Source organism: Pantherophis guttatus, chromosome 6 (assembly GCF_059756535.1).
Source record: "Pantherophis guttatus breed Tessera chromosome 6, ASM5975653v1, whole genome shotgun sequence".
NCBI classification, from domain to species: domain Eukaryota; kingdom Metazoa; phylum Chordata; class Lepidosauria; order Squamata; family Colubridae; genus Pantherophis; species Pantherophis guttatus.
Window position 1 is genome coordinate 60,346,561 of NC_142068.1, and position 12,352 is coordinate 60,358,912.

Sequence of the window (12,352 nt, forward strand, 5' to 3'; positions counted from 1 at the left end):
AAAGTTTGATACCAGACATACAAATCAAATATCAATTGATTGTTTAGTTTACATTTTGAAAAAGGAACATAATTTCATTAGACTGTTCTTTACTTATTCTTTGTTGTTTATTGTGATGATGATAATGTGATCATCTTTTTCTATTTTTTTTAATCTTGATATGTAGACTGCCTAGAGCTGTGTTCATCATTGAAATTAAATGTATCAAATAGAGAAATCCCTTTTAGGGGTTATATGTACTTTATTTTTCATCTCCATGTATTCATATCATTGCCATGTTAAAAGACACATAAACACAAATCTTGTTTAATTCAGCTCCTAATGAGTTTGTGGATATATCTATGTAGTTTTCTTGATAATAATAACTACATTTTCATTACTTTCTTCTTGTTTTTTTAAATTTCACCCTAGATTACAACCCTGGGATTTTTTGGTAATCACTCAGCTAAAGTGAAACCAGGTCTGAATACACTTAATTTTTTGGGTTCAGCCAAATTCAGTTAGCTACAGCCACCGCGTCTGCTCCAAATCCAATTAATTGAGATAAGTGCTTCTTAACATTGAACAAATATACTACCTCAATTCCATTAAGTAAATATATAACATATACAGTTGGTTGTGACAGTATGCATTTATTGTAAATATTTATCCCTTTTGATTCAAAATAAAAAGCTCATTGTGATTTAAAATTAATCATATGAAAAAAATAATAATATTCAAACTAATAAAGAGAGGTGGTTAGTAAAATGCTGCAGTCAATATGGAGATTAAAACTAAGATTTTGGAAATAAATGTTTATGAGAAAAGAAAAAAATGCTTTTCTGGAACAGTTTAGTAACTTCTAGTGAGTTACATTCTCCCCTCCCTCTCCAAGTATTCTTTGAAGCACTTGATTAACTTAGTATGTGTTATAAATCTACATTGGATTCTTTTGCTTAATATTTATATAGAAGATAATTCACTTGTATGTTTGAAGGCTAGCAAGATTATAGTGGTGAGAGAAAGTGTATGACCGCTATCTGTAAGTTTGCACATCAGTGACCTACAAGAACTCCATCTAATTCTTTTAAACAGGTAAAAAGATTCTGCTTAACAAACACCATTTTAGCATGGGCTGGTTTGGCTTGCAAGCATTGACGGAACAGTGGATTCTGGATTGTACCAGCAAATTCTACAGAAGAATTTCAAAGTATCCATCAGTCGACTAAAGTGTAAATGAAAGTGAGTCATGCAGTTCAAGAGCAATTCTAAACCAACAAGCATTGGCTTAAGGAGAAGAAATCTTGCATTTTTGAATAATCAAGCCTTGATATTAAACAAATTAAAATAATGTGGCATGAAGGCATGACTTGAAACAAATAGTTCATAGAAATACAAAGATACAATGGGAAAAATTGAAATAGTTTTGTAAAATAAAATGGGTGAAAATACTTCCAAGCTGATGAATTGGATTAAGCAAGAATATTGGAAACATATTGTTGAAATCAGCTCTGCTAAAAGAGCTCTGCTAAAATTAAATCTGAGGCTTCATATACTTTTCTCAACGATGACCATGAATGTTGATCAGAACCTGTTTAACCTTAATGAAACTCTAATCACACAATTTATAGGTATTTTTAAAAGGGTTACAAACTTTATCTCACCACTAAATGTAGTTTTCAAAGCATATATATTTCTCAACAAAAAACATCCAGGTAGCAAATTCATCTTCTTGTTCAGCAGCATTTGGTAGTATAGAAGTGCTTTTTCAATTAATCTGAATCTGATAATGTGACAAATGGGCCAGAGAGCAAAGTAGCCGTGCAGAGTTCTATATAAAATGGATGACTATATATATAAACTAACAAAAATATTGAAACAACTTGTAAAAGATGTTAGTGCTTTGGCAGTTAGAAGTGAGCTGCTTTGTTTATGCTTTGTTTATGTTTTCCAAATACTTTTCATAAGCCTATATCAAAGATAAACGGCAGCGAGTGCTATAGGCATTTACAGATTTGCTGCTGTTTTATTCTATTTTTATTCACAAATTTATTACAGGATTTGTCAAAATTTAATATTCGAACATACTGAGTTAGAATGTGTCCAGTATATTTATATATGTAAAAATAAGATTTTAACAAAAATTCATATTGTTTACAGGAAAAACCGTTTCATAGTGCTGATGGTCATTCTTGGTAGTTCCTGCTGAAGTGGATAAAATCTGAGACAGCATGGAGACGAAATAGACTTCATTATAGAAAAGTAAATACACAAATTCGTTTGATGTATATATTTTAATTGTATAATAAGTTTGTAATTTGATGTTTGGGAGGACTTCTATAATACTGGCAGTATCTAAATTTCATTGGGAATTGTGTGTGTTCGCGCGCTCACACACACATATATAAAATGAGCATGGTTGTCATAAATCTTAATGTGACTTTATGACTAATGTGACTTTAAATGACCAAATTCCTGATATGCAGCATGTCACTTTATTTTATAAAGTACTATGGTTAATTAAAAAATTGAACGTAAGAAAAGAAAAGGGAAGTAATGTTTGAATTGATGCTTGTTATAGTATGCTATGATTTAGTATTAGATCTGGATTAGATAGAAGCTTTGTGATTAGCAATTCTTTTAAAGAGCTAAGAGTGGGTTTTTTATAATTTATTCTATTTACTCTCTCTTTAAAGATTTCTTGCTGAAACAATTTACTTCAAAGAGTGCAGGATGACTGATCGTGGAATAAAATGGGCTTGTGAGTATTGTACATATGAAAACTGGCCATCTGCGATCAAGTGTACCATGTGTCGTGCTCAGAGACCTAGTGGAACTATTATCACAGAAGATCCATTTAAAAGTACTTCAAGTGATGTTGGTAGAGACTGGGATCCTGCAGGTATTGAAGGAGGCAGCAGTCCTTTGATATGTCCAGATTCTAGTGCAAGACCAAGAGTTAAGTCATCTTACAATGTCGAAAGTGCAAATAAATGGTCATGTCAAATGTGTACTTACTTGAACTGGCCTCGTGCAATAAGGTGTACTCAGTGCTTGTCTCAGCGTAGGACCAGAAGCCCCACAGAATCCCCCCAGTCTTCAGGATCTGGTACAAGACCAGCTTCTTTTTCTGTGGATCCTTGTGAGGAATACAATGATAGAAATAAATTGAACATAAGGACACAACACTGGACTTGTTCTGTTTGTACATATGAGAATTGGGCTAAGGCCAGAAAATGTGTTGTCTGTGATCACCCACGGCCGAACAACATTGAAGCAATAGAACTAGCAGAAACAGAACAGGCTTCTTCCATAATAAATGAGCAAGAAAGAACTCGTTGGAGAGGAAGCTGCAGTAGTGGAAATAGCCAAAGAAGGTCACCTCCCACCGCTAAACGAGAATCTGAAGTGAAAATGGACTTTCAGAGAATTGAAGTGGCTGGAGCTGTTGGCAGCAAAGAAGAACTTGAAGTTGATTTTAAAAAACTAAAACAAATAAAAAACAGAATGAAGAAGACTGACTGGTTGTTTCTCAATGCTTGTGTTGGTAAGTTTTGTTATTTATTTCACTTGCAAAGGAAAAACATATACATGCTGAGATGCATATTGCCAAATTTCATACAGAGCTAGGATTACAATAATTGCAAAGAAATACAAAATCAAAATATTCATAATGATACATATATTTTGAACACTAGAAATTCTGCTAAAAGAATAGTCATATTTTGTTAAGAATTTAGAGTTGTACTGCAATTATAAAATGAAACTTAACTGTATTTCCATGATCATTTCTTAATTTTCTATCTAAAATCCTGTTCTTGAAATGGCAAGATGTATTTTAGAATTTGTTTTAGTTCATAAGCATTCATAAGCATGTATATTTCTCATAAGGTAAAAATTAAGATAAAAAAATAGGCATGTATCTCTTGAAGCATACTACTTTATTTTGAAATGCTGATCACGCTAGTAAGATCTTTGTATTTCCTGAAGTAGTTTAGCATAGATGCAGTCAATCTTTTTAGGTTAAGGATGCCTGTAGTATTATGCCATGTCTCGGATGGCACATCTTCCATCATGGATGTAAGAATGTATGAATGAGTACAGAATCCTTTTTTCCTTACACATAGGTAATTCTCAACCTATGACCACAATTGGGAACCGGAAACTCAATCCTTGAGCAAAGTGGTTGTTAAGTGAGACATCATGTGACTGCTTTGCTTAACAGTCCCAATCCCAGCACTTTCAATTGTGGTCATTAAGAGATCATTCAGGTCATTAAGTGGATGGAGTCCCAGGTAAGGAGTGCGAATGGAGAAGTGCCTTGGGGGCTGGGAATGCAAACCCTGGGAGGCTCTGCTCAGGAGCTGAAATGTTCCCTGTTGAAATCTAAGCAGGAATCGTAGCTCCTTAGCAGAGAGACACTTACACGCAGCCTGTGTTGGCCCTCCCAGGGCTTCCCTCACACCCCTGACTCATCTCATGCACTTTTTCTTACTGTGATGCCTCTCTGCTCAAGAGCTGAAAATCCTCCCTATCAAAATCCAAGCAGGTTTTTCAGCCCCTGAACAAAGATTGTGAGTGACCTGTGCTGGACATCCCAGGACATTCCCCAACCACCTGAGGAACGCTGTACTCCTTATCTTTATTGTGCCCACTCTCTATTCATCTGCTTGCATTTCAGCTTCCTCTCATCTCTTTGGGTTGGCTTAAAGAACTGCCTGCTGAAGGAGATCAGCTCCCCTTCCATGCGCACAAGGAAACTTCTTTGGCAAAGTGCAGAAAAGGAGCCAAACCTTTCAGTATTTTGCCTCTATTTCTACATCCTGCTGAAAGAGTTCATCTCCTCTGGGGAGGCAGCACTTTCAGCCAGCCCCCCAGAGATGAGAGGGAGTCCATTGCACTGAGGGCCGTACTGTAAATGTTATTTTTTCCATGTTCTAACCATTGATTTTTGCTATCTTTTTATTATTCCTGGCACTGTTGCTGTTTCCCCTATCTTCAGTACTCGCCTTCTGTTAGTTTTTATTCCCAAACCACATTTGCCCAAAGTATAATTGGTTGTTGGAAGAACCCCCATACCGGATATCAATAATTTCCATCCAGTGTGGTTACTCCATGCTACTGAAGTTCAGTCTAGTAAATACATCGTAAATAAAGTATATTTTTGCATTACTTTGAATTAAATTGATACAGGAGCAGTTTATATATGTGAATTTTGTTGGAATCAGAACTAGGGGTGCAAAGCTTCCCTCCATAAATGCTGTGACCTTGTTGAAAAATAGGAGTTGTATCAAAAATCTTCATGGAAAAGTTGAGCAGTACCAATAGCAATAGCACTTAGATTTATATATTGCCCCATAGTGCTTTACAGCACTCCCTGGGCAGTTTACAAGGTCAGCATATTGCTCGCAAATATCTGGGTCCTCATTTTACTGACCTTGGAAGTCTGAGTCAACCTTGAACCCCATCGGGATCAAATTCCAGGCAGTGGGCAGAATTTGTCTGCAATGCTGCATTTTAAACACTGCAAAACAGGGCTCCTTTTGTTGTTACATGGGGACTTTTCTCAAAGTAATAAAACTGTACTTATACAAAAAATTCTTAAGCAGTTGCTCATGTAAAGTAGGTACCAGATCAATTCCACATTTGAAATGTTACTGCAAATACCTAAATATTTATCGTGTAGGAGAAAAATGATGAAGAGCAATTTAAGATGTCTAACAATTGGTGTTATGAGTACTTTCCTCCATTTATTGTATAAATGGTATTCTGGCAGTGTATGTGATTCTACGTCTATACCAGATCATATTACAAGTATGATTTTTATAGGTCATACTGATATTGTTCACCCTTTTAGATAATTCACTGATTTGTTTCAAGGTGAGGATTCTTCTTCATGAAATGTTGACAAAGTATCTGGGAATGGAGCATGTGTGTTGGTATGGGTGTGGATTACTGAGTTGTAATAGAAATGGGAAGCTCTGGTACTATCTTTTGGGAGATCTAGATCCCAGATCATCTACTGAAGGGTAATGTATGTCATTATAAGGTAAGACCAGCTAATGCTAGAAAAGCCAGAGTAATATTTGTCTTCTTAGTGAATTTGTCTTCTTAGGGAAGATTCAGACCTATCTAGTAAGATGAGGTGGACCAAAGACGTTTCCTTCCCCCATATTACGTTCAACTCATATCTGAAGTGACAGAGCTTCAATAGGCTCCTAAGGAGATGCAGCCTAATTCTAGTCAATTAAGGGAGTTAAGAATGGACTAAAGAACGCATGTTATTATCTTTAAAATGCGGATTGGATAAACTCTAATCTAAAAACTTCGTTATAAATTTATAACCAAGCCCCATGTAACATTGAGCCCAGCACTTTAGCCTTAAATAAACTGACAGTTGCTGGTACAGAGCTGTTACTGTGTGAAATGTATATTTTATAATTGCAAACCATGTTGTTTGGGCTCTTATAAAAAGATCTTTTACTTGATTGATCCTGTGAGGAGATGATTGAAAGTGGATGCCTGTACACTTAAAGGTTATGACAACTCATTAGATCTACTTGTTAACCTTTTGGCTAATTGGGGACTTGAAATCCTTTCTGGAAAATATTAAGATTTTTTAAAAGAGAAATTGATTTCAGTCTGTTCCCTATGTCAGTAGTAAGATGCTTTGAGGCACCTACACAGGCGTCAGGGCATCCACTTGATATAGAGAAGAATAGAAACAGAGCAATGGACAAGAGATAGAGAAATTCTGGTTTGGAAAACAGATTTTTTGTATTTCACCATATAATTAATATATAGATTATACAACAATGAGGCTAAAACTGTATAATAGCAAAATATTTCCTTTGTATATTGGTATCTGATTGTAATGATTTTTGCCAATTTAAGAAAACAAAAATCAATCAATATTGTAGCTAATTTCTTCAGAATTTCTCATGTAGTATAGAGTAAAAGGGCACTTCTGGATTTATGAAAGCAACACACAAGGACCACCTTTTAGAAAGTTATGGTATGTTTTGGCTAGATGATGTAATATTCTGTACTGGTCCATAGTTGAATAAGCAGGTCCAAACCCTGCATGCTCTGGGATTAAGATACTTTTGGGAAGCATCCAGTCAAGAAGTATATTAATACAAAACCTAGACATATACTTTACTAATTATGATTACTATAAGAACCAGAGCAGCAATTTGTTGAGTCAGCCTTGTCCCCTTTTCTGTAAAATCAGAATAATGATCAAATTAAACCACTCATTTAGTATCAGGAAAGATACTTATTTATGGCAGTGAAGTCAAGGACTGGCACAGACATAGGTCAAGGCGAGCCTAGATTTTAGGAGTTCCGGTGTAACTGGGTTTGCTATTTTTACTTCTTTCTGATCATCTGTAACTTCTGGGAGCCATTCAAAAAAGGAGATCATCTGGTGTCAAAGAGAGAAGGATCTCCACTTAAAGCTATATTTAATAAATGGCAGAAATGTACATACCAAGAATCACCAAAGGTTAAATTATTGTTGTTAGCCGAGTTATATTTTGTTGAAGATTGGGAGATGAGGTGTGAGAACAGTTGTGATGTGTTGTATATTCTGCAGAATAATATGAAGTTTGTAAGCCAGAAGTTAAAATAATTGAACTGACATCAGCAATTTAATTATTTACTTTATATTTCTCCTCTTCAAACAGTCTTAAAGTGGCTAATGATAATGAAATACATCAAGTAAAATTAAATCAGAATTACAATTAAAATAGACAAACAATTAAAATACAATTAACACTTATCAGTAAAAATAAACAAATATAAACCAAACTCAGCCAATGAATCTGCTTAAATACAAATAGCTTTCATTAATAAAAATTTAGCATCATTTCTTGAGGGAAAGAGTGCTAGCCTCATCTTTGAAGTAAGAGTCTCCAGACCTGGAGGCATTATGATAACGTTTTTTCTTCATCTCCCTAAGTATGCATTTGAGAATTGTCAGATGAAAAGCTTAAAATCCTGAGAGAATAGTATATGAGAGTAAGTGGTCTTACTCGGAAGACGGTCGTATTTGGAACTGGATATTGAACACAAATAATAGCAAATCTCTTTTTGTTTATTTATATTCATTCATATAATAGAGAAACAGATGCTCTGTGTCCAGAAAAAACAATACAGGACAAAACAAATTCTTACAGGACTCATTAAACAACCTCCCCCAAGATCTGGGAGAATAGCCAGGTTTTCAGTGTCTTTCAGAACATCTTATTGTAGCAAGATATTTATATACTCCCTAAAAATGTTGCCAGTCAGTACTTCAGTTGCAACATTTTGGGCCACCTGAAGTTTATGAAGGCTGAACATTAGGCTACAATTGTTTAAATGGAAAATAAATATGTAGATCAGAATAATGGTGCTTGAAAAATATTTCTTGGTGCTTAATCTATCTGATTTTATTTTTTAATTTGCAAAATATTAACCTCAAGTCATAGCCTGTATTTCCATTGTCCTCAAAAGAAAATGAAAATGGTTGCTGTACTCAAGCACTTTTTGCTTTTGAGTGTATAAATGTTTTGTGATGGGCCATACCCACTATAACAACCATTTTTTCAGATGTTCCCACTGGACCCCAATCACTGAGAATCTCTGAAGTAAAACGTTTGTTCTAGTGACAGGATTGGTTCTCCAGTGCGCTGCCTGGAGAATCCAAAGCATGGGTAATGTTCACGTTGAGTTTGTCAGAGACTGAGTGTATGTCACTTTAAATTTTCTGCCTCGGTTCCGCCTCCTCCGCTCGACTGATGTCAGTTTAGTTCACTCAGTCGAGTGGAAGAGACTGAACTTCGGCTTGCTTTGGCAATTCTCATCGTTCCCTTTTGTCTACCCACGCTTTGCAATTATTGTTTCCCTTTCCTCATCGCTCTTAATTTCTAGACTGTCTTCATCGGATTGACCTTGGACTATTGACTTTGCAAGAGGGGGTGAGTCCACCCTGAGGCCTCGGCCTGGCTTGGGGCCGTTTAAATTCTCAGCAACGATCCTGCCTCTATCTTACCTGACATTCGCTCTGAACTCTGTTCATTATAACTCGTAATCTGCCCTGCTAAATTTGGACTGTCAGCTTCTGAGTTCTGCTACCGGCCGGAGTGCGCTCAGAAGCTCGTTTGAAGAATGCTTAACCTGAAGCCCAGAGCCTGGCTAACGTGTCTTGCGGCTAGTTTCTTCTTGCATTCCTGGGCTTCCGCGGCGGAATCGCTTGTGCGACCCCCGGATTGTGTCCTATTCTGTCTCGGAGGCTGATCGACCCGCTGAGGCATCACCCCGATAGACCCGATTTGCCGCTTGCCCCTGCATTGCCGCCGCTGCGCTGAGGAGAACTTTCCCGCCCGCCGCCATTTTACCTTCCAAACTTCAAATGGCGGTTTGACAGGCAACGCTACAGTTCTGGCCGTATCCTTTCTACGGCTCCCAGACTACTATATTGGCTTCATTGGGCTGCTGCTAGACCTTTGGGATCTTCGAACAGTGATCTGCGGATTTTCCCTGCTTCGGCGTTGGTCCAGTCCCGCCATCGCTCGACTCGGCATTTTAACGCATGCGCAGATTCCTCCATTGCCTCTGATCCTTTCGGCTTCTCCCGGAGCATCATTCTGCCTGGCTAGCGACCCCCTGTTCCTCTCAGTGACGTTGGGGATCGACTTCTTTCTTGACTACGACCACAGTGACTTTGATCCCTGTCGCTTCCTCCTGACCTGCGCTTCGCTTAGTGACCTTGCCTCATATTTCTGACCAATTAAAAAAAAAATACTCACCCACCTGATTTCTTACCTGGCCTCTCCCGTGTCATCTCCGATGGTGAACTGTGATCTGTCCTCTGATCCTGACCTCTCCGATGGGCAATTGGTCGCGGAACCTCCCCCTGCCAAGAAAACAGCCAAATCAAGGTCTCGGTCCTCATGGGCGGCTTCCGCTCCCCCGTCTTCCTCGACCCAACTCGCCACCGGCGGCTCACATTCAAGTAAGGATGAGCAATGACGGCATCGCGCCCTACAGCGCCAATTTTGTGTAGCCCAGCAGAAGGCCTTGGCCATTGCTCCAATACCACTGATGGAATCTGAACCTTCCTCCGTTTCAGTGGCTGACGTTCGTCCTCCTGCCCCGCCCGGAATTGTTTCCGCGTATTCTCAACCTGAGGCGGGGTCCAGCTCGCGTCACTCCTCTAGCTGGCCCGCTCCCTCTGCTACTTATACACCAACTGCGGCTGGACTGCGACAAATGGATGCTCCCTGGCTGGACACACCTTTAGACGTCCAGTCCATCGTAGCAGCTACTATATCCAACCTTCTGGCCTCGGGCACCTGGCCTTCGACTGCCACCCAGACTTCTCAGCACCAGCACCAGCCTCCGGCTACTACCTCTTCCAGCCGCTACTGCGACTATGAATCTTATGAAGATTCGGTCCACAGTGAGGATTCCAACTGGGAGGAGGAGGACCATATTGACTCGGACTTTTCTGAGGATGAGGGCCTCCTGCCGGATAGGCCTCCACTTACTAAGCTCTTCCGCCCGGCCTTGTTTAAGTCTCTACTCCACAAGGCCAAGATCTCCACAAATTTGGCAGAACTCCCCGACCAACAAGCCGCATCCTCGACTTCCCTCCCTTCCAACAGACTCTTTAATGTTCAGGCTGCGGCTCAAGACACTATTCCCTGTCCTCAGTTATTTACGGAGGTCATTCAGCGGCCATGGGGCTTGCCAGCTTCCTCGCCAGCTCCAAACGGCCTGGATAGAAAATTATACTGTTCAGCGCCTAATCTACAAGACATGTTACAACTGCCCTCTGTGGACGCTCCTGTGGCTCAGCTGACGGCGTCGTCGGTTTTGACTAGCGACGTGGCGGACGGCTTGCGCACCGAGGACAGGTGGGCGGAGGCTGTTCTACGCAAAAATCAGGCGGCCGCTTGGGCTATCAGGGCAGCTACATCATCGTCCTTCAATCGCGCCTCCCTCATCTGGCTCCGCCAGTTGCAGGATCGCCTCCCTCAGGACAACAAGCGCTTACACCAGGATATAAATAAACTGGTTGCGGCAGCTGAATACTCTGCGGACGCTCCCTCGCTGCCACCGTCGCTTCTCGCCGCCTCCTTTGGCTCCGACAATGGAGAGCGGACAATAAGTCGAAATGGCAGCTGGCTTCCGTCCCATTCAAAGGGGCGAATCTGTTCGGTGATGTGCTTGACCCCATCCTTGTTGAGGATAAGGACAAGAGGAAAGTGATGCCGACCTTGTTCAGATGGGGAAATCGCCGTTACTCACCTTATTCTCAACGGCCGCCCTTTCGGTCAGATTCCGGACTCAGTGGGTCCTACCAGTACCGCCCCCCTTCCCATGGGCTCTACAGACCTCAGGACAGGTCCAGCTTTCGGGACAGGGGTCATCGCCAGGCTCCCTTCAAGACACCATACAGGGGCTCGGCCAACCGCCCCTTCCGGAAGGGTAAGTGACTCCCGACATTCAGCTCCCATTGGCGGTCGACTACATCTATTCAGGTTCCAATGAGAGCTAACCACTGCGGACGCGTGGGTCCGCCAGACTGTCTACCTTGGCCTCACGCTAGAATTCAGTTCCCTCCCTCCTCCCAGATTCATCAGTTGTCCCGTTCCCTCCAACCCAGAAAAACGGGACTTAATGGCGGCTGAGATCCAACATCTCCTGGACATTTGGGCCATAGAGATGGTCCCCCCGAGTCATCAAGGGTCCGGCTTCTACTTCGTCTTTTTCCTGGTGGCCAAAAATTCTGGAGGATGGAGGGGAATTCTGGATTTGAAGGCGCTCAACAAATTCATAAAATATCATCAATTCAAAATGCAAACGCTATGATCGATTTTGGACTGTATTCGGCCGGGAGACCTAATGACTTCCATCGATTTGAAAGAGGCCTACCTGCACATTCCCATCCGTGCAGCGCATTGTCACTTCCTCATATTTACCTATGACAACCGCCACTTTCAGTACCGGGTCATGCCGTTCGGACTCTCGTCGGCCCCCCGGGTCTTTACGAAGATGCTAGCGACAGTGGCCGCTTCCCTCCAGCTGATTCCCATACGACTTTACTGCTACCTGGACGACATCCTCATCCTGTCGTCGACACCATCGCTTGCAGTACGGGATCTCGAAATGGTGGTCTCTTCCCTGCGGTCGCACGGTTTCACGATAAACACCGAAAAGAGCCATCTCCATCCGACCACCCGGATCCTTCACCTAGGGGCGACCTTGGACTCCCAGCTGGGCATGGTTTTTCTGTCGGAGGACCGTCGTTTCAGTATTCGCGCCTTGGTCTTCCGGATATTGTCGCTTCCCCGGGTACCATTACTCCTTCTGTCGACTCTAT

General features: G+C 40.7%; 1 protein-coding gene across 5 annotated transcripts in view; it reads left to right on the plus strand.

Moving 5' to 3' along the window:
* Positions 1-12,352, plus strand: part of ZRANB1 (zinc finger RANBP2-type containing 1) — a 62,659-nt gene that overhangs the window by 12,385 nt on the left and 37,922 nt on the right. For 2 of the 5 annotated variants that reach the window (XM_087871630.1, XM_087871629.1), the window contains exons 2-5: positions 412-460; positions 1,075-1,221; positions 2,140-2,241; positions 2,676-3,526. In XM_087871630.1, the coding sequence (XP_087727756.1) occupies positions 2,713-3,526 (814 nt within the window). In that variant the 5' untranslated portion in view covers positions 412-460; positions 1,075-1,221; positions 2,140-2,241; positions 2,676-2,712. The remainder of the gene's footprint in view (positions 1-411; positions 461-1,074; positions 1,222-2,139; positions 2,242-2,675; positions 3,527-12,352) is intronic. The other 3 variants (XM_034436426.3, XM_034436425.3, XM_034436428.3) reach the window with 2 other exon arrangements.